Here is a 21,237-nt window from a genome sequence, read left to right on the forward strand (position 1 = left end):
GTGAAATAAAGCAATAAAAACAATGAATGATATTTATCTAGTCTACTTGCACTAAATCGTTACTTTTCGCCAAACGAAATGAGTTGATTTTCATATAGACTAATCAAAATTGATGAACTTTTGTGCACAATACAGCATTCAAAACTGTTATTTAAAATAAAAATTGTATAATCAGGAATCAGTAGCGACTGGCTCAAATGGCACGTACCCATGTTGATCGGAGATTTGTGTCTCGCCGTGATTTGTCGTTTCATGATTTCCTGATGGGAAGGATTGGGGAAGTGTACGGTTAGGGAAAAGGGAAATTACAACACAGAGAACATAGACAATACGAAAGTATTCATCACTCTCAAGTGAATAAAAGACACTTTTCGCGTATATAACAACACCTCCGAGGAGATATTGAGATAACAGAACAACAAAATCCCCGAAGAGACATTGTCATTCAAATATAGCGTAAATAGTTGTACTGAGCAGGCGGGCACAGCGTAGTAAATCGATTGCCTTGTACGCAGCTCACCTGGGTTCGATTCCCAACCCCTCACATAGGGTTGGAGATTTTACTAAAAGGATTTTCTCTTACCCGAAAAAGAGGCTAATGACTCTAAGGTTAAAACCTCTATAATCAAAAAAGAAAGAAACGTTTGTACGGTAAAGATCACAAAAATTTGTAACCGTCAACTTTCGAGGTTTATTACTCTCGAAAAAGTTTCATAACATAATACAGCGAATCTTTTGTAAAAAAAATATTTTGGTAATTAATTATGAAAAACCAACTATTTAAAAACATTATTAACAGAGAGAGAGAGAGAGAGAGAGAGAGAGAGAGAGAGAGAGAATTTGCGTCTTCAGTAAAGTTGTTGAGAATGATATTATAAACAACTTTGTGGACAATTTTTTTCAAAATGTATTTTATCATATTCATAATACATATATCTTGATACCTTGAATAAGTAGGTTCTCATGTCTTCGAAAAATAGAAGAAAAAATACGAAAAATGGCGTTTTCTGCTTGTCTCTAGTTCTCCAGAATCGGTTTTTATGATCATTTGAGAATTTTCTGTATTATCAATTATAGAAATAGTCACCCGGTTCACCAAAAAATATGTGGTTCTTTGTGGTGTGCATTTGATTTCGTATACAAAGTTACTAAGTTATGCACTTTTAAAGTCAAAAATAAACGTTTTTTACGGTCAAGATAACATAAACGGCCATTCATATACCACCTGGATAAATTCGTTTTTGACCACATGAATAACTTCGTTCTTGACCTCCTCCCACCATTATGGACAAGGGTGGACAATTCTTGTACCGTTACCCATCCTCATGATGTCCACGTAAACTTTCCAAAATTTTGTCCGGGTAATTTTTATTATTTATTTGTTCGATCTTCAGTAGATACCGTACAGATTATTAAAAAATAGAACATACTATCTAAATTAATTAAAAATTCCCAATAGCTAACTTATAACTAGATTTGGTGACATTTAAGTCGAACAGATGTGAAGTTTCGTTGAATTTGCAGCAACATCTATCCACAGGATTGTTTTGACCGTAAACAGTACGATGTCTAGGAATCCACAAAAGTGGACGATTCCTTAGAGCGCGAGGAGGTACAAACACATTAATCCGTGCAAGAATATCTGGGCAGTCAATGTTATTACACAACATATCAAATATAAACATTCTTTGCAAGAATGTGCGGCGGAACTCTAACGTGGGTAACTCAAGCAGCATGCATCTATCGTTGTAAGGTGATAGATGGGCAGGGTCGTTCCACGACAAATTTCTTAGAGCGTATCGCACGAAACATCTTTGTACGCGTTCTAATCGGTTTATTTGGACGTTGTGATGTGGAGCCCACACTTGCACAGCATACTCCAAAATGCTTCGCACCAATCCGCAATATAGAGATTTTAGTGCGTAGAAATCGTTAAAGCCAGCGGTATTTCGCTTCAGAAAACCAAGTGTTGCGAATGCCTTCGCCGTCGTTGCGGTGATGTGATCCGAGAAGCTAAGCTTTCTATCAAAAAGCACTCCCAAGTCACGAATGGAGTCCACTCTTTCGATGACGCGGCCTTGGAGCAAGTACTCATAATGAGATAGAGTGGATGATCGCCTGAAACTTATCATTTTACATTTGTCAACGTTTATCTGCATATCATTCAACAGGCACCATTGTTCAATATTAAGTACATCATCTTGAAGTGCAGCAGACTCAAGTCCAGAAGCAATGGAACGAAAAATCTTCAAATCGTCGGCGAAGAATAGTTTTCCAGATTTGATACGAACACAAATGTCGTTTATAAATAAAATAAAAATTAACGGCCCTAGGTGACTTCCTTGAGGGACTCCGGTTGGCATGTCGAGCAAGCTAGAACGTGTTGAACCAATTTCAACGAAAGCACTCCGACTAGACAAATATGATTGCAACCATCCAGTTAACCACGCAGGAAATCCTAGTCTTTGCAGTTTCAGAAGAGCAATGTTGTGAGGTACTTTATCGAATGCTTTCGAGAAGTCAAAATATATTGCATCGGTTTGTTGACGCTTCTCGACATAGGGGACCAAGATGCTAGTAAACATCATCAAATTCGAAGTTGTAGAACGTTGCTTCACAAATCCATGCTGACATTCGTTGATTATGTGAGAAGCAGCAGCGTACATCTCATTGTAAACAAATTTTTAAAGGACTTTAGCAAAACAGTTCAAAAGTGAGATTCCTCTTTAATTTTCAACATTATGAATGTCTCCAGCCTTGTGAATTGGAAATATAGCCGCTTGTTTCCATGCACTCGGGAAGACGCTTTTAGTGATTGAGCGGTTAAAAATAATGCTGATCGGCAATGACAATGATCGTGCACATCCTTTTATGAATATCGGAGGCAAACAATCCGGGGCTGGTCCTTTCGATGGGTCGACACTGGATAGAGCTTTCAGCACGTCTGCTTCAGTCATATTCAAGCTAGGGAGACTGATATTGTATGATGGTAATGTGTCTATATACTCTTGTGAGGGAGAGATAGCTGGGTTAGTGAATACCCCACGAAAATGTTCTGCAAAAAGGTCTACGGATTCGGCTGTGGATTGCGCACTGGCATCTCCAAGATAAACATTTACAGGAATGCCACCAGCGCGTTTTCTGCTGTTCACAAACTTCCAGAACGTCGAGGGGTTGTTCCGAAGGTTGCTTTGGACGTGACTTATATACTCGCCGAATGCACTATTCCAGGCTGTTTCGTATTGAAGTTCGGTTCGGCGAAGAACAGCTTTGTTTTCGTCGGTCTTATGACGGAAGTAACGCTTGCGATGTTTTCAGAGAATGTTGCGTAGACGACGAAGCTCGTAGTCCGTCTTTCTGTTGACACGTTTCTTAGGAACTATGCGGCGTAGTATCTCGTATAGAGTTCCGTAGAACACCGCGACATCATGATCCAGATCGTTTCCACTTAACGGATCGAACCACTCAACAGCATCGAAGGCCGCAGACACTTCTTCAAAATTATAGCGATTGAAGTCAAAATTGAGACCGTCGACGGATTCGGCAAAAGCGTCTTCTGTTTCAACTTGCATGTTAAACCTCAGCACAAAGGGTTTATGGTGAGCGTCCACTTTGAGTATAGAGGTCGGAGGCTCGAGAAGTTCGACTAAATCGTCGTAGTTCACGAATGCCAGATCGAGCGTCCGTCCATTTGCGTTAGTGAGCGAGTTGATTTGACACAGTCCCTTAGCGACTATCGTTTCCGTGATAGCTATCTCTTGTTCAGTTGTGGCATTTTCAGGCAGGTAACATTTGAGATCATCGTCGAATATCCATCTGAGATGGGGAAGGTTGTAATCACCTGCAATAAGTACACTGTCTGAGCTACTAGCTTTATCCAGAATTTGTTGAACTGCAGAGGAGTGGGCATTGTACAGGTCTGGACTGCTGTTCGGCAGCAGATAATTTCATAAATAAAAAAGGAATTTTCAATCCTAGGAGAAAATTTTCCAATGTGTTAAACTATGATGCAGATTTTATTAACCCTCAAGAAGGTACGCGGATCTTCCAAGGTCGGCGGCTATCGATTTCTTAGTTACAAAGCGTTATGCATACAGGAAGAGCTCGAGCATGGAAATTCCATTAACTGACGCTAAAATTCATTGAAAAAGTAAGATATTATGGTAATATCACATATAGCGTGCTCGTGCTTCATAGATTCGTATAAACCTTTTACATGCACAAAAAGGCAAGGGGGGTTTTGGAGGCCCGCTAGGTATTCCGACATCAACTGCGTATACTGATGATGCAAATAATATTCCTGGCTCATATGTTTGCATGCAAAAATCAATTTTAATGAATTTATTTCTGTTTTTACAAATATTTCCTAAGCTTTGACGAACTTATCATCTATTAAGTAAAAACACATTTACCATTTATTTGTGTCATGTGTCAATTGTTCTCACGTAAACGCTTTCCAATGCACCTAGAACTGTGCACGCATACTAAACCGGCAACTTTTTTCGGAACACTGATAAATCAAGTATTAATTAGCTTTACAAACCATATTCAACTTATGAGTTTTTTCCTATAACTCTAGTTCACTCAAAAGTGTGGAAGTTTCTATGGTGAAATATATGGAAAATCGGGAACAAGAAATCAATATTCAATAAAAATTCCCACAGTTACACTGCATTCCTCAAAACTTCAGGTGGTGTACCTTTTTAATAACGAACAACTTTGTTGAAAGTTGCATAATGATTATAGGTTACCAGACAAAGTTATTTAACTTAGAAGATTAGAAGAATGTTTGAAAATGTATGTGCGGGAAAGAGAGGCAGCATTTTACATTATATTACAATATCTTTCTATCAAATAGTGGGATCAATTTACAGTCTTCTGCAATGTTAATCCTTTTATCTTCAGCTATACATCTGAGGATTTTAGGCTACATAAGATGATGCTGACATATTTTACTGAATTTATTGTTTCCATTGACGATATGTCATATATTTTTGCATACAAGCTTAAAAATTCTTGTGAGTAAACCAGAAGCATCCGAACAAGTTTGTATTTGGAATGGGGAGTCTGGAGTCAATTACCATTCAATGGAGTGGTGCTCCGACAAAGTCAATTTTTGTGCCGGTCTCACGCATACTCAAGAAGTTATATCACTGTAATAAATATTTTCTTCAAACAGAACCTCAAAATTTTTCTTCAATGAAATATGTATCTGAGGAATTATTTATGAAAAATCGCATTAAAGAACAGAGTTGCCATTTTTGTGGTCTGTATGGCAGAATAACAGTTTTCGCAATACCGTTTTATTACATAGCGTTGAATCAAGCTGTGGATTTACAGTTTGGGTAAAAAAATTTCAATATACTAGCACACTATCATCTCAGAATATTCAGATTTGACGAAGTTACACTGCCTATGATCGCAAATCAGTCCCATAAAGATAGCAAATCCCATAGAAATCGGCACAAATATATAATCATGGGCAGTACAGTAGATTGAGACATGCGTTGAGAAGAGCAAAATTTTGCTTGGCAATTTTTTTGATCCTGAGCGAAAACTGTCAAAATTGTAAATTGACATAATATTGAATTCTTTTCTTGTTTTCCAAGGGCAAATTTTCTCATTTTTAGCTTCTGGTGAAACAAGATATTCGTATTTTTTTTATGAGAATTTGACTTTATTAGTATATAGCATAGCAAGTAACTACAAGCGTGATATTTAATTTTTGATCCTTTAAAATATTCTGAAACAATGTACTAGTCTTTCATTTTTCGCTTATATGCTATTATTTTTGTCACAGTCTTTTGTCCAATAAAGTCGAAGAGAAATCATTCTAGCACTCGAAAAGTTTTTATTTCTGATTAAAATTTATCAATATGCTTTGGATTTTTCATGCTTTTACTGTACATTTTACCGGGCCTTAAAGGCCCAGCTTGCCTTTTAGCATTGGGATTTTAGCTTGCCTTCACAAGGGTTAAATTCGTTCAAAATTCAGCCAAAGAATATCATACAATCCCTTAGTATTTTCTGTAATTTCCATGGAAATAACTTAATTTTGAACAACATTACGATCTTTTAGATTCACTGTATAAAGACTCATCATAACAACACAACGTTGAAGTAATCTATAGATTCCTTATTAGCTCGAAATTTTAACAACGAGCCTTCAAGTCCTAAAATAATGAAATTTGACAAAGTTGCAGAAAATTGAATTAAGTACTACAGAGAGAAAATTTGTTCTCGGTTTTTGTTGCGCACGTCTTCCCCTGATATTTTCGATAATAGTTTCCATCGATGTTTTAGTTTATACAAATACATGCACAATACCAAAACCAAGAAAAAACGCAACTAATTTTCGTAGGTTTTGATACATTTTTCTATATGAAAATCCAGTTAACAAATTTTCTATTGCGATTGGAGCTATGTTCACCTGTTAAAACATGTTAAGATATGTCTAAGGAACAACATTTGATGATATGTGGGCATGTAGAGCCTATTAATTCAGAGTGTAAGTGATCTTCCTATGGAAACATAGCAAAACACGATTTTTGATTGGAGACACCTCTGAATCATGTTCAAATTAAGCCATTTTTGGCGAAAGTTCTTAAATTCACACCTAGAACAAAAATTTGAGCTGACCGCTGTATATTTCAAAACTTTTTCAAAATGTGAAGAGGTCTAAATTGCACAGACACACACTATGCTACAATGACCGCATAGGCTATTTCAAAATGTTGAAAAAAAATAGAAGGTAATCCAGCGTTTACATCAATGACGATAAAAATTTGTTTAACTTTCTTATAAATGCAATGAAAAACCCACGTGAACATTTCCCATACCAACACTCCTGCTATCCAAGGACAAGCGTGGTATATGGATGACCACTAATTTCGAAACCTTCAACTTAGGGATTTTACAACATAATACAGCACATCTTGAAAAAATAATTTTAAAATAAGTAGTAATAATGAAAAAGCAACTCAAAGCATTATTGAGAAGCTTACTATCTCCAGAAAAGTTGATGAGAATGATTTTAGAAACAACTTTGTTGGACATGCAAATCTTCATATTCTTCTAAATACAACGAACGATCGCGGAAATATTAACATTAGAAGACCCCTGGAACACTAAGACTAGATTGCATCAATTTCATCTTGTTGGGCTCTGAGTCCACAACGCGACTTCCAGAGGGTTAAGCTCTTCAACCATATACCGACAACGCACAATGTCAATAGTGTCTGAAGTTCGAAGCAGCCCTATATTCGAAAATAAAAAGTAATATTTTTTATCGTTTGCAGGGTAACGTCCCTCTACGAGCGCCAACACCTCCGGCAATGGCCAACCATCCAGCATCGAGATTTAAAACGTCAAGAACCATGCCAACATGGGTGGTGAGTATCATATCTCACTAACGGAACTATTGATAATCGCTAAGAGTAATACATTTTCGGATTTCTTCTGTAGACTGATAGCAGCGATCGGGTTGGACCACCACCACCTGCGCCGCCGAATAATCACGATCCGGAATATGAGGTCATCGATGTTGCCAATCAACAATACTCTAATGCTCCACCACCGATTCCGCTGAAATCACCAGGTAGAGTAATATTTGACCATCATTGTCTTAAAGTATATTTTACCAACTACAAACAATTCCTCTATCTATAATAATGCATCAATTTACAATATGTATGTAAAACGGGTAATAAGAATAGGTACTCAAGATCTTCCATCAGTCCATTTTCACACTTGTGCTGTTTTTACAAAAGATTGGGCATCTCCATCGTAGTGTGTATTGATGTGGATGCTTCGTTTTCCGAATCAAATTTCGGTGTCAGGAATTGATTTCACGCCATTAAAAGTATACATCAAATCAAATCATCCCCGGATGCTTACGAAAATATTCGGAAACAGTTTTTAGGAACTAAATTTTGAATTCTACAAGTTTCACATTCTAATCGGTATGGATTGAGCATTCCAGATTTACTACGCCCCCAGAATTGATCCCAGAGTACTCGAATTTAGACAATGCGATCCCAAAATGAAATCAAAGGAATTGCATTTAAAATTTATTTTAATATTGCCAAACTTAAGAATAGCCCTCGAAGGTGCGATATGAAGATCTGATGTGCAATGAAACGGAACCATTATCACTAGATCACGCATGCTTCTTAGGTTAGCGGACGGCATGAACATCATTGATGTTGATCGCAGAGCAGTTATAGAGACATTTGTACCCTTGTAACAGGAAGTTTCGAGCAGGCATGTAACTAGTACAGTTAATCCCAAAAAGGCATTGAAAAATCAAAGTTCATGAAACACAATCCTTTTTTGATATTTTACTGGTGCTAAGAACCTGGGAAATATGGAAAAGAGATTGCAACATGTTCCATGCCATTCTTTTTCGTTCTGATATTTGAAAATTCTCTTGGTCAAGTCTCCCCACCGCGGGGACTTGACCATGAAAAACGATCACAGAATAACTTTTATAACTTTTGGAAAAGTTAATTAACAATTCTGCAAAAAATCATGAACACGCACAATACTTTTGCACATTATAGTTCTGAAGGATTAAAGATATTTGAAAATATTAAATGTACTAAATATGCTCATAACTTCAATGTTCCAAAGTTAATCAAATAATTTAAATCATCTAATTTGACTAAAACTCTTCGATTTCGAAGTGTCCATCGCAATAGATTAGTATCTAACTAGTACTTACCTGTTTTTATTGGTTCGAGTGCAAAAACTCAGAATAAAGTCTACGCCGACTTTTGGGATACAATGGGTGCAATGAGAATTTGAACTCGAATAAACTATTAAGTAAATGTCGAAAAATATTTCCTTTCACAGATATCAAACGCATGACCGTTATGAAATGCGACCTGTGCGGTTCTGTCACACCAGCAGTTCGATGCATACAATGCGATCAAAACCTATTCTGTGCATCCTGTGACGAACGCTATCACCGTCATCCGAAACGCCAAACCCATACCAGAACGGTAAGTAACGAAGCTATAACTAACATGGGTAACTTAATGTTTTGTTGCGCATGATCTTTCGGAAAACACCTCAATTCGTGGACATCCTGATTTGTGCACAACCCATTTAAAAATGATAGATTTGGCAAATCGTAGTGCATCTCATTGGCTATCCATTTGTACAAAAACGACATTTCGTTTTAATTTTTTCCGAACCATTTCTACATCTTTCATACCAAATTATTTCGATGAACATTCCACCTCTGGCCAACGTCCATATTCGCAAACTTCTCAACTCAACGTTAACCATTGAAACTGTTTCTTTCTTTCGCTCAATCCACAGCCCGTAGAATTGCAAAATACCACGGTGAAGCCCCCGCTGCCGCCGAAAGGTGAGGCTAGCACGGGTGGTCCCCTGCCACCACCCAGAAGAACCAAACGTCCCGGCAGTTTCCTATTTCCTAGCCCTATGCTGGGGCGTAAACAGGAACCGGACCAGGTACGCTGCTGTAGCATATCTTGAGAACTATGCGCAAGAATTTTGCCGGCCTTCAACCTCATTGTTTAACTTATCATCATTCAAGCATATTATTTGCCAAATTAATATCGCTGTTTTGCTGCACCAGTAACGCTTCGCCCGCGGATAGGATGTGATTGACGTTTAACTATTAATATGTAGTTGAGAATTTACCAATGACTTATTCTAGAAACTGTTAAACTGTTTTTACCTTAAATATATGTATTAAGAAAAATGATATAAATTGTAAAGTTAATTTAACACTCGGTGTCATGTTATTTTGGAAGATTCCGGGAATGTATGATTCATTTAAATTGCAAATCTAACGATTGGAAATATTTTTTCTTGTGTTTGTGAATCACTCCCCAAAACAAAAATTATTTAATTTCAATCAAATATCAAAATTCCCTCTCCATTGTAGAACACCAGAAGACCTACTACTATTTTTGAAGAATTCACTTGAAAAGTAATGTAGCCTTATACTATGTTCACACTACATTTTTTTAAATAATTGGCAACAAAAAACATCAGACATTAAAACACGTTTTAACTCGTAGTGTGAACTATATTGTTTTGGTCTCTCACATAATCAAAAAATGTAAAAATATCATTGATATTGTCATTCAAACCTCATACTTTATTCGCCTTAGAGTTTGGGGTCAACTTATACAGGGTGACAAAAATACGTGTATACAACACCTTAAGGCAATTTTTTTTTATTATGAATAAAAATGAAAAACCGAAGGCACAGAATAACAATACGATTAATAAGTAACAAAATAATCAATTTATTTCCAAGCGGCTACCCTTTAGCAATTCGATCGCTTTTCGAAATTATCGGCTATGGACCTCAGTTCCTTCACTGGTGATTCATATTTTCAACCCAATGTTTGCATCAATGTCTCCAAATCGGAAAATGAGCTTTGCAATGTTGGGTAGAATTTTTTCTGTGAGCAAACGCTGAGCCCCTACTGAAACGTCCACTCGCGGGCGGGCATAACGTAGTTGGTAAATTGATCGTCTTGTACACAGCTCATATGGACTGGATTCCCAACCCCGCAAATAGGGTTAAAGTTTTTTCTAGCAAGATTTTTCTAACCCAAAAAAGAGAAAAAGGTTAAAACCTCTATAATCAAAACAAAGAAACGTGCATTTGTATATATGTAAAGTGCTGTTGAACCCAATAAAATGGCACAATCTCCAAAAATTATGCATTTTTAAGGATTTTCACTTCTTGTTCACAAAAAACTTGGAGCGTTTCTCCACTAGTGATTATAAATACGCTAACGGACGCTGAATTATGACGGTGGTCAATGAAAGCTGATGGCCCAAGAGTTTCTACATACCTTTTCAATTAATAAATAACCTAAAACATCAAATAACAAAATCTAAAGCACTTCCAGATACATGAACAATGAAAAATAGAAGAAACAACCAGCGAGGGTTTTAAATTTTGTGATAATGTTTGTATACACTTATTTCTTGCCACCCTGTACTAAGCCGTGTGGTGTCCGGCGGGCTGAAATCTTTTTGCACTATTTCAACCAAGAGTAGAACCTCTGGGAACTGCTCCCATGTCGTAAGAGGCGACTAACAACATGCTAGGAGTTCCTAGGCCGAGGTTTTGTTCCGTACCGAAGACTTAATCTGGGCGGACCTTAAGGTTTTCCAGTCTGTATTTAGTGAATCACTGACATATACCTTTTCTGATTCGCCTTTCTTGATTGTGTACCAACGTTTTAAGTTTCTTCTGGCGGTTGTATATTAGCCGTAAATGACGAAATCTAATTCTACACTAAGTAACAGAATATATTAATATACCGGCACTTCCACGCCAAGGTTTAACTTCCAAAGCTTTGGCTTAAAAACCGTTTTTAAAAAATGGAAACTTTCATGCAGGAAATTTATTGAATTGGCCTAAGATGGAGCTGTCGAATTTCACAAAAAGCTTTTTATGTTGCAAGTGATCTGTAGTTGTGTTAAATTAGGTATTTTTCTATTATATTTGGAACCGTCTACCGACAAATCTACATTTACGAATACCTCCAAAAGTGACTTCTTGAGGTCTCATGAAGGCCTGACACTAGCTTTATGATACTTTTGCTTTTCTAAACAGTAATAAAAATCTCAACATTCAAGAACTTCACTTTGTCAGAAAATGTAGGGCCATCGGAAGTTAAAACTTCGTAAAATCGCACTCCTGGTCCTTTTTTCAGTGCAGTACTCTACGTCACTCGTTCAAATTTGCACCGCTCTTATGGTAGTCGGTATTTGCTAGTATTACTGTTCTCCCATCCATTCTGGTAGTCAAACGGTGGGATAGCAAAATTCTTACAAGTTTCCTATCTCATGCCTCCACGCGATTCTAAGTCTATTGATGACATTTGGTCCTTAGACCGCAGAATGAGAGGGTGCGAACAGATCTAGTCGAGAAAACATTGCCGTAAAAATGAATAGTTGATCGGAAATTAGCCCCAATACGACTAATCTGACTAGTATCTATGAACACGGCTCAATACGTATTGAAAATTCGCCGCGTCTGTTTTTATGAACCTAATTTAAAGCTCCGTTATTGCTAACAAGCCCGTGCATCAGATTAACAATCCTTTATATTTCCCTTCAGTGTTCGGTATTATCGCTCGTATACTTGTATTCCACAAACAATCCGATATGGAAAATAAGAAATACTTTCCTTGATTTATAACATCTCGCGCTATTTTTGCCAGTATAATATGCTGTCACTTGGTAGTTTTCAAGCCAATAAATATATCGTAGAGAAGAAGTAGCGAGTTCTGTCCAAATACTGTTGCAATAAATAGTGATCCGGCCCATTACGCAGATAAGATTAGCTTTTCCAGGCAATACTCCCACGATCGGCTGTGTGGAGTTCAAATTGTTTTTGTTTAGGGAACATAGTATACTCTCGGTAGCCGGCTGCCCAGAGTTTAAAAATAACCAAAAACTAAACAAGATCATCTCTTTTTCGAGTGATCGTGCACTCGAAGACTAACTAAACAACTACCTAATAAAATATGCTTTACAGGTCGCATCGTTTGCTTGGAGCGAATCCTAGACCTGATACCCTTCCAAACCACCAACTCCGCGACACCTATGGAAGAGTCTGATGAATCGTCGTCCTTCCGTTAAGTAGGTGGAGCATCAACACTTCCTGTCTACCTTATCCTTTATCCTTCCCCGTGAACGATGGAGATGGGGGCGGCCGGCAATGATGGCTATCATGCTGTTGAGGTTTTAATATGGGTCGGATTGGTATGAATTCCTACTTACCACTTCCTAAGCAACTCTTATTAGATAATCAGCAGTCAAACATGATGAAGTCAGTGTGCAATCCGCCAAAATCATCGTCACAACGCAACGCAACGCAACGCAACTTATTTCTTGCCACCCTGTACTACAAATTATAAAGTCAACTTCAACTTCATCAATCGTTAGGGGAGAGTGGTTACGCTTGATCCCACTTTTGTTTTTTCTCATAACTTTTCAATTAAATAAAAATTTTAATTGCAAAATTCTCCATCTTGTAGTGAATTCGAATTGTAAGAGCTATGAATAATGTGTAAATCCGAATACTATGTCCTGTCAGTAATATGAACAGTTTTGAAAATCATGCCAAAATGAGGTTTTTGTAAAAACGTGTGGTAACTTGATCCCCCAGCTGCTAGGGCTAAAGAAATAAAGCACACTATGACCTAAGGACGCGAAAGTTCAGCTAACCACCTATCCTGACAAACTAATTAATAAGACTACCTTTTTATATGCACGACAAACTTTAACCACAGTGGAAAGGTCAAGACAAGTATTTGCGGTGAATCAGTGCAATTTAACTGGCTTTTCCAACCTTCAATAACTTATACCATCATTTGTTCACAAAAAAAATCATTTTAGTTAACAGTGCCAGGTACTATGAAAATGATGTTTTTCTAATTCTATACATTTCGCAAGTGTTTGAGAGAACTAATGATATGGATCAAGAATACCCAGTGTTACAGGGATCAAAGATACCTGAGGGATTCCATGAGAAACCGGCCGACCACAAAATATGACCATCGTCGATTCAAACGAAACTTTGAAGTTGAGTTCAGTTTATGAATCTCCATGATTTTCTCTGACAATTGCTATGTTTTGATACAAGAGCAATTTTATAAAAGGGCGTGCACCCAAAACAAAAATTTCTTGCAATAATTGCAAGCGACAATCGCTTGCAAATAATGTTAGCATCGCTTGCAAATTTGCAGTTAAAGCCGCTTGCAATGTTTGCAAGCATATAAAATCACTTCATCTCTTGTTATTCGAACATACGTTTCTTCAACACACTGTCAAAGGATTACCACCACATTCACGTGCCTATGCTGGGTGTTATAGCAACGCACGCCGAGTTTTTATTTACTGTCTGCTTTTTATTCATTTCGCACCAACATCGTTAAATGCGGTATTGTGGCTTATTCATTACACCTGAGACAGCATCGAATTGCAGATGTGCTGATTGTACGAGTTTTATCGTCCAGTTGTTATGTGCAAGAACAGATCAGTGCTTATAGTCAGTGCTACCATGCGCAAGGGCATGAGTTCAAATCTTAGGGTCCCCCTTTACTTTTTTCCATTATTCGTGAATTCATCCAAGTGTTTATATGTTTTATGGTAGCATGGTTGGATGGATAAAGTATTGGTTAGTGATCTGTTCATGCGGGGTTCGTTTTTCAATGCCAACAGTCTCTTTTCTAACACATATTGGTCACCAACACTCATACATCGCTAATACATAGCAAAATTCGTTTTTTTCTGTTTCTTGTGCTACATGCAAGGAAGCTTCTTGCAATTTTTGCACAATACTAGAACGCTTGCAATTTTCGCTCGCATTTATTGCATTAATGTAATCGATCCTTACCGAGTACGTTTTGGATGTAGATATTTCTAAATTGTTTGATTACTGTATTTTATGCAGCAAAAAAAAATATAGACTTGAAAAAAATGTCTAAAAACAAAAGTTTGTGCTAAAAATTTAAATTGCAAAAAAACCATTTGCTATATTTTTTTATATTGTGTCAACAAAAATCTAAAGATAAAACAAACATTTTGAATGTGATTGTATGATGGAGAACTTATTGGTGAAAAAGTTTATCTAACAATAACTTTATACATGTTTTTAAATTCCATGCTAATTTACATACAAAACTGTAATTTTATTGCAGAACATAATTCTAAGTATCGTTTTAAATCAAAATGCATTTAAGAAAAAGCGTCCAAAATGCGAGTTTTCGAGATATTTGGTATTTTGTTCCAACAACTGTTAATATTCGTGTGATTATACCCTATTTAAAAGTTATTCGTGTTACCCCATCATAAAATGACAAAAATCTAATGTTTATCGTTCCAAAAAGGCGTAAAAGACACTTTTTCGGTGTATTTGTATCATATAAAAAAGCTTTCAATAAAAAGTTTTTCTAACAACAACTTTTGACATATTCTTATAATAGGGATCTTTAATTTGGAAAAATTGTGTCAGTTTTACATAGGTATTGATAGCGGGTGTCCTTACGAGTACACTCATATCATTCTTAAACTTTAATTATTCTTTTCTGATTTTTAAATTTAAAAAATCCAAATTAAATTCATCCAACAAACTGACAGTTGTCCTACGAAATGACGTATCTGCAAATATCTCGTTCGCCTCATTGTTAACCGGGACAGCACCCCAAAAATAACACAAAAATTTTTTCGGTGCACATTTTTTTTGTACAGGGATATTCATTTCCTGTAACTCGTTCTCATAATGTTTTGCTGTAAAATACAGTAATCGAACAATTTTTTTTAAATTAATGTGCGTAGAAATGTCTACGCCCTTTTAAAAATTGCTCTTGAGTCAAAATAATCTTGCTAATCGTGGAAAATGTTTAGTCTTCCATACCGGTGAAATGTGTAATGTTTCATAGGAATCTAAGATGGCCGGTCGCGATTTTAAAGATTTTCGGAAGGATCTTCGTGGAATTTATCACCTGTAGTATAAGGTGAACAAAATTTAATTTTTATTGTATGTGTTGTGAAACTTTTTATTCGAAAAACGTGTTTTTCTACACAAAAGCCCGCAGAAAGTAATCGTTCTTGAAATCATTCATAAATAATTAGTTCGACGATCTCATAAAACCGCTCAAAAAAATTGCATAAAGATCTTCGATGGATGGATTTAAACACATATTTTCTAAAATATTATACAACTTTTCAAAACCAGATGTAATACATCAGATTTCTTTTTTAAACATCATAAACGACCAAATATTTAATTTTCTTTTTATATTGTGATAACTTTATGCGTATAGATTATGATAAATGGCCAGGGAATTAAATAACCTCAAGGATCAAGTGTCCTCACTCTCCCCTATGTATTGTCGTTTTTTTAAATGATTTGATAGTGAGTTAAGGATAAAACTGCCACTTTAATGCCATTTTTGTAACAGACCATAGCTTCACACGCACTATCGTCAGGGTATCTGAAAAAATATTACAAAACTGATCAGAACAAATGTATCATGATTTGAACGAAGTAGACAGAATCCTTTTAGTTGTGTGCAAAAGTGTCGTTCTATATTCATTCATGACTCATTGTCACATGAATATTGGCTCAAACCTCACGAAGACTCATCCAATGACTAACATAAACTTCTATACAATTTGACAGTCCTTTTACGGCAATTAACCCACTATGTTTTCGCTGTGGGCGCTATATAGGTTTAAGTCTGTGTGTCTGTGATAATGTGCCTATGCTTCTCACATCAATGAAAATAATGTGTAAAAATATAAGTTGTGTTCAAGCTAAACTCGCATGTGTTTTCATTTTAATACTAAAATGCTCCCAAATCCTCATTGCTTCGCGAAACTAGTATGGCAATTGTACAACTGAACATTTGTTTAAAAATGGTTATACTAACTACTGAAAAATCACGCGATTTTGTAAAGTTTTGGTTTTTTTTTTGTTAACTGAATACCAAACTTTACGAAATTGCGAGATTTTTGAGTAATTAGTATAACCATTTTAAAGAAATAAATGTTCAGTTGTACTACTGTATTCCACACGATAAAAATGTATGAAATAAGGTAATTTTCACGACATTCCTGCAGTAAGCTCCAAACGCGGCTAGTGAAATTTATAATTAATGTGTTGATCCAGAGAACTGGTGTTACGACTTTTCAAGTGAAGCTGTGAATTTTCGTATTTATAGTGATGCCTGCAAATGACAAATTACTTCTACACTTTATAGCAGCAAATAGCATACAACATGTATACACTATTGTATTTACCTTTTTTATTTTTTTTAATTAAGCCTTGATTGTAAGCTTTAAAGTCAGTAAGCATAAGGCAGCTTCGCTGAAAAAAAAATTAAATTCGAGAAACATGGAAACTCAATTCTTTATTATCGTTTGCAGACCATACCTACAACTGTTCCCCAAGGCCCTGAAGTGAGTCAGCCCCAGAAGCCTCCACAACCTCCACCTAGTCCTGCGCTGTCTCTCCGCGACAAAATGAGCTCTCTCAAGCGTTTCATTCATCCATCAAACAGACCGCTTCCAGATCCACCTGGACAAAAAGTTCACTGTAAGATTTCAATCTTATATTCGATTCGTTCTTGATCTCAATACAGTATTGTTTTCGCAGCGTCCAACACATCGCTTAATTCCACCGGCGCTAGCCCCTTTCGATCTATATCCAGTACGATGGAAAAGATCCAGAACAACACTGCCGCCACTCTAGATCGTATGACTCTATTGCAGCAACGCTACCGACAACACCAGGAAACCATGAAAGCTGACAGCGATCGAAGTCGTCGCGCAAGTGTTTCATCCAACGTTGATCTACAGGTAATCACATCACTGCCACAAACAAGCTTTTCACAATATGTTGCTTTTTCCAAATTTCTTATTTTACTAAATTGGCTAGTAATTAACTTGCTATGATTGAGTTTTGTTTTAAACATGTCCTGAAATATCAACAATGCTTTTCAGTCATCAGGCCCAAATATACGTTCAAAACCACCATCAGTCCCAACAATAAACCATCACCACCAACAACAACAGTTTCACCAGCAACATCTGCTTCATCCGCGATGGAACGAACCTCCAACACCCAGAATAAGATCTGGTAGTGTCGCTTCGGATATCAATTTACTACCCAGTGCATCCTCAACAGTATCTAACGAAAGTAATCCACCCCGAAATAATCCACCGTTTATGTCCCCCATGCAGCGTTCAGAGTTTGGTGCAGTTCCAGGTTCCGGTCCGCCGAATCCTCGTAGTACGTCTGTGTTTAATATAAACCAATTGCAGCCACAACAGCCAAACATGTGGGGCTTTACTCCTCTGCAACAGGTATTCATCAATAATCAATAGCTTAGAAAATAGTCTCGCTTAGATTGTACTGATACGGTATTGGTTTCCATACAGGCTCAATCAATGGCACATTTCAATCAGATGCACTGGAATCAAATGAATCCATGGATGCCGGGTCAGTCGCAGAATGGATCCAACATGAGTCTTAATTTGCCACCATCTCAAATGAGTCACTATCCACACGATCAACCTGGCTATCCGTCCAACTGGAATAACGCATGGGGTGGAATGTACCCTTACCCGATGGGTATGATGCCGGTGATGCCCGGTAAGTTAAAAGTCCAAATCAATTCTCTGCCGTTTTCACAAATTTTTTTTATAGGAATGGCACTACCTCCACCCCGTTCGAGAGCTCATTCTCGATCACGTGCAGCCTCTCCAGCGCTCAGTATCAAGTCACGCAAGTCCACCATGTCGATGCGAAACATGCAACGAAGCAGTTACATTAACGATCTGACCGACGATGAGGACTCCGATGAAGAGTTTATTAAACCTCGAGGTCGTCGAGATCGCCGACAACGAGTAGATTCCAACAGTAGTCTTGATTTTGATGAACCAGAACCAAATACATTCATACGAGCATCCAGTGTGAAGCACTCGCGCTTCAATCGGGATCGTCGCAGCGGTTCTGCGGCCAGATCTCTAATTGATTATCCCACATCTCACACAAGAGAATCACATCGTACCCGGTACGATCGTGATGAGCTGCTTCGAGATCGATTTGATAAAATGTCTTTATCGTCGACTAGAAAAACGACCAACCCTTCGCAAGGGAACGATTCTGACAAAGAATTCAATCGAAACGTATCCAAGCAAGCAAGGTCCAATAACGAGGATATCGGTTCGCCACGCAAGATAACCTCTGACTCTATGACGAACGATTCTGATGTTGATCTAGAAAGACGTCGTCTCGCCAAACACAGAACTTCCAGCAGTGCTGCATCTCCCCGAAGAATTGCGTCCGATTCGTTTACTAATGACTCCGATGCTGACTCACAACGTCGTAAACAGCAGTCTAAGAAATCTAATAAACCTACAATACCGCTTCCAAAACGAATGGAATCAGATTCAGTGACCAACGATTCAGATTCAATACGTGAAAAATCAAAACCTTTTGGAATAAAGAAAGAATCAGATACTGAGAAAAATAAATCATCCAAGTCAACCAAATCTGGACAAATTATTCCCAAGAAAATTCCATCAGATTCACACACTCCCGATACCGACGGCGAACAGAGACGCCGATTCAACAACAAAAAATCGCTGAAGAAACATTCAAGCACGGAATTTATAGCCAATGATTCGGACGCCGAATTTGAACGCCGAAAACAAGAAAAACTTAAAAAAGCCAGTGTTCAAGAGTTACCCGAAGATAAATGCTCTAAGATATCTGACGATGAAGAGCAGGAAACACACATGAAAACTGTTGAATTGAAAAACCAACTAAACGAAACCAAGCTTGAATCGATCGAGGTAACGGTGGATACTTTACCAATTTCTGCAGTCGCACCTAATCGTGAATGGGAATGCGAATTCTGTACTTATGTCAACGATGCCGGAGTGAAAATCTGTGCGATATGCTGTAAGACAGTGTCGGCGATTATTACCGAAACAAAAGCTAATACAAATATGCCTCGATCGCCACCACCAGATGTCGTGCAGGAGCCACCTTTTGAGAAGAAACTCGTTTCTAGGCCGATCGACGATGTGCAGAAGCAGGAGAAAATCTCGCCCGTGCCAACCAAAGAGGGCGAGGCCAAGAAAAAAGGTAGGATCCGCAAAATATCCTTTTGGCCCGGCACTAAAGCGAAGTAGTTGTGTTGTATGTTGCACGACCATACACGAAAAAAACCTCTTGTTTGAATCCCTGAACGTCCAACTCACGCTGTATTTATGTAACCATTAGTACGAATAAACCGATTCATGTACAGACATGTTCCAATCGACCTTTTCCCGAAAGTTAGCTGACACTGTAGAGCGTGTTTGTGTTTTATGAAATAACAAATGCATTTGTTTTTTTTTGTAGTTATTTAATGTAAATAAATTAAAAAGAATTTGTTTTGCAATAAAATGTGTAGTTGCCAGCAATTAAGAGTTTTAATGTGCGATGTTTTTCTATGTTCTCGTTATAGACAATGATGATGAAAAGGAAAATGGTGATGATGGTGGTACAAATAGTGTGAATGAGAAAGTTTTTGACGAGAGTCAGTACGAAAATCATGAATTTAACATGCAATGTTCTCCATCGAGATCAGGATGTTTGAAAGATAGTGGTGAGATCAAACAAAATTTAGACAGTGAAGAAGTTAAGATAGTGAACAAACTAGTGAAAGAAAAAGTGTCTACGGGATGTGGTCCTTCTCCACCACGTGAATCTCAGAAAGAACCTCTTAAGCTTCAAGACAATAGGCAGCCAACTACACCCCGAGCTTCAATAGGAACCTCTCCACCTCCTCAGGATATGTCGACTCAGGTAAGCAATCTAGCCACTATTCGAGTTAACAAAATAACTCCATCACTGATCGCGTTTTCCATCCAGACTTACGACTCCTTTGAGCAAATTAGTGAAGACATTTCGGCAAGTCAAGTCATAGCTCAAGACAAACTCCCCAACAACTTGACTCAACCACCGCCCGGCAGTATCTTCAAACGATCGCATTCAATTGCCACTACACCACAACTGCTACAAGTGGGTGGTTCTCGTTCTGGCAGCCGAATGAGCTTCTCGAGTGACACGCAGGTTCGGAAAAGACGCAAAACGTGTTTCACAGCTGCACTTGCGCGTTATTTTTATCCCGATCACGCTAATACTGCTTCCTTCATTCATTTTATTCTTTGTTTCATTGCACCGTTATCCCGTCTTCCTCAAACTTCATCATCTAAACAGACCGATTTTGCTATATACAAGCCGCTGAACGTCAATCTGCGAAGGCGACAACTATATAATTAATTTCGTTAAGTTTGTGTTTTGACTAATTATAACAACGATGACAGCATCCTAAAAACATGTCCTCTCTAACATTAACTTACTAATGGCGTCTGCCATACGTATCGGAAACAAGTTGACAAACATCGATATGGTGGTGTGCGATTAGTTATGATGGCGATGATGACGACTAAAAATAAGGAAATTTATTGTTAATGCATCGTCAAAAATCGATTCGTGCTTTGCTTGCACGAGTAATCGTGATGGAGGCAGAACTAATCGTTGGCTTTAATGGCTTATAAATAATGGATACAGTTGAAACGAATGCTTTTAGAGTAGTGAAAGAAACGGAACCAGCTGTACTGCCACTAGATCTATAAGGAAACTAAACGATAACGGTGCAGTGTTTTTGA

The 21,237-nt window shown here is 37.5% G+C and overlaps 1 protein-coding gene across 8 annotated transcripts in view; it reads left to right on the forward strand.

Moving 5' to 3' along the window:
- The window catches only part of LOC131682134 (E3 ubiquitin-protein ligase lubel), a 52,464-nt gene that overhangs the window by 11,803 nt on the left and 19,424 nt on the right, over positions 1–21,237 (forward strand). For 5 of the 8 annotated variants that reach the window (XM_058963374.1, XM_058963373.1, XM_058963378.1 and 2 more), the window contains exons 2-12: positions 7,299–7,391; positions 7,465–7,597; positions 8,854–9,002; positions 9,325–9,480; positions 16,939–17,107; positions 17,168–17,370; positions 17,515–17,877; positions 17,953–18,166; positions 18,221–19,666; positions 20,031–20,371; positions 20,438–20,638. In XM_058963374.1, the coding sequence (XP_058819357.1) occupies positions 7,299–7,391; positions 7,465–7,597; positions 8,854–9,002; positions 9,325–9,480; positions 16,939–17,107; positions 17,168–17,370; positions 17,515–17,877; positions 17,953–18,166; positions 18,221–19,666; positions 20,031–20,371; positions 20,438–20,638 (3,468 nt within the window). The remainder of the gene's footprint in view (positions 1–7,298; positions 7,392–7,464; positions 7,598–8,853; positions 9,003–9,324; positions 9,481–16,938; positions 17,108–17,167; positions 17,371–17,514; positions 17,878–17,952; positions 18,167–18,220; positions 19,667–20,030; positions 20,372–20,437; positions 20,639–21,237) is intronic. The other 3 variants (XM_058963376.1, XM_058963380.1, XM_058963377.1) reach the window with 2 other exon arrangements.

This window comes from Topomyia yanbarensis, chromosome 2 (assembly GCF_030247195.1).
Source record: "Topomyia yanbarensis strain Yona2022 chromosome 2, ASM3024719v1, whole genome shotgun sequence".
NCBI lineage: Eukaryota > Metazoa > Arthropoda > Insecta > Diptera > Culicidae > Topomyia > Topomyia yanbarensis.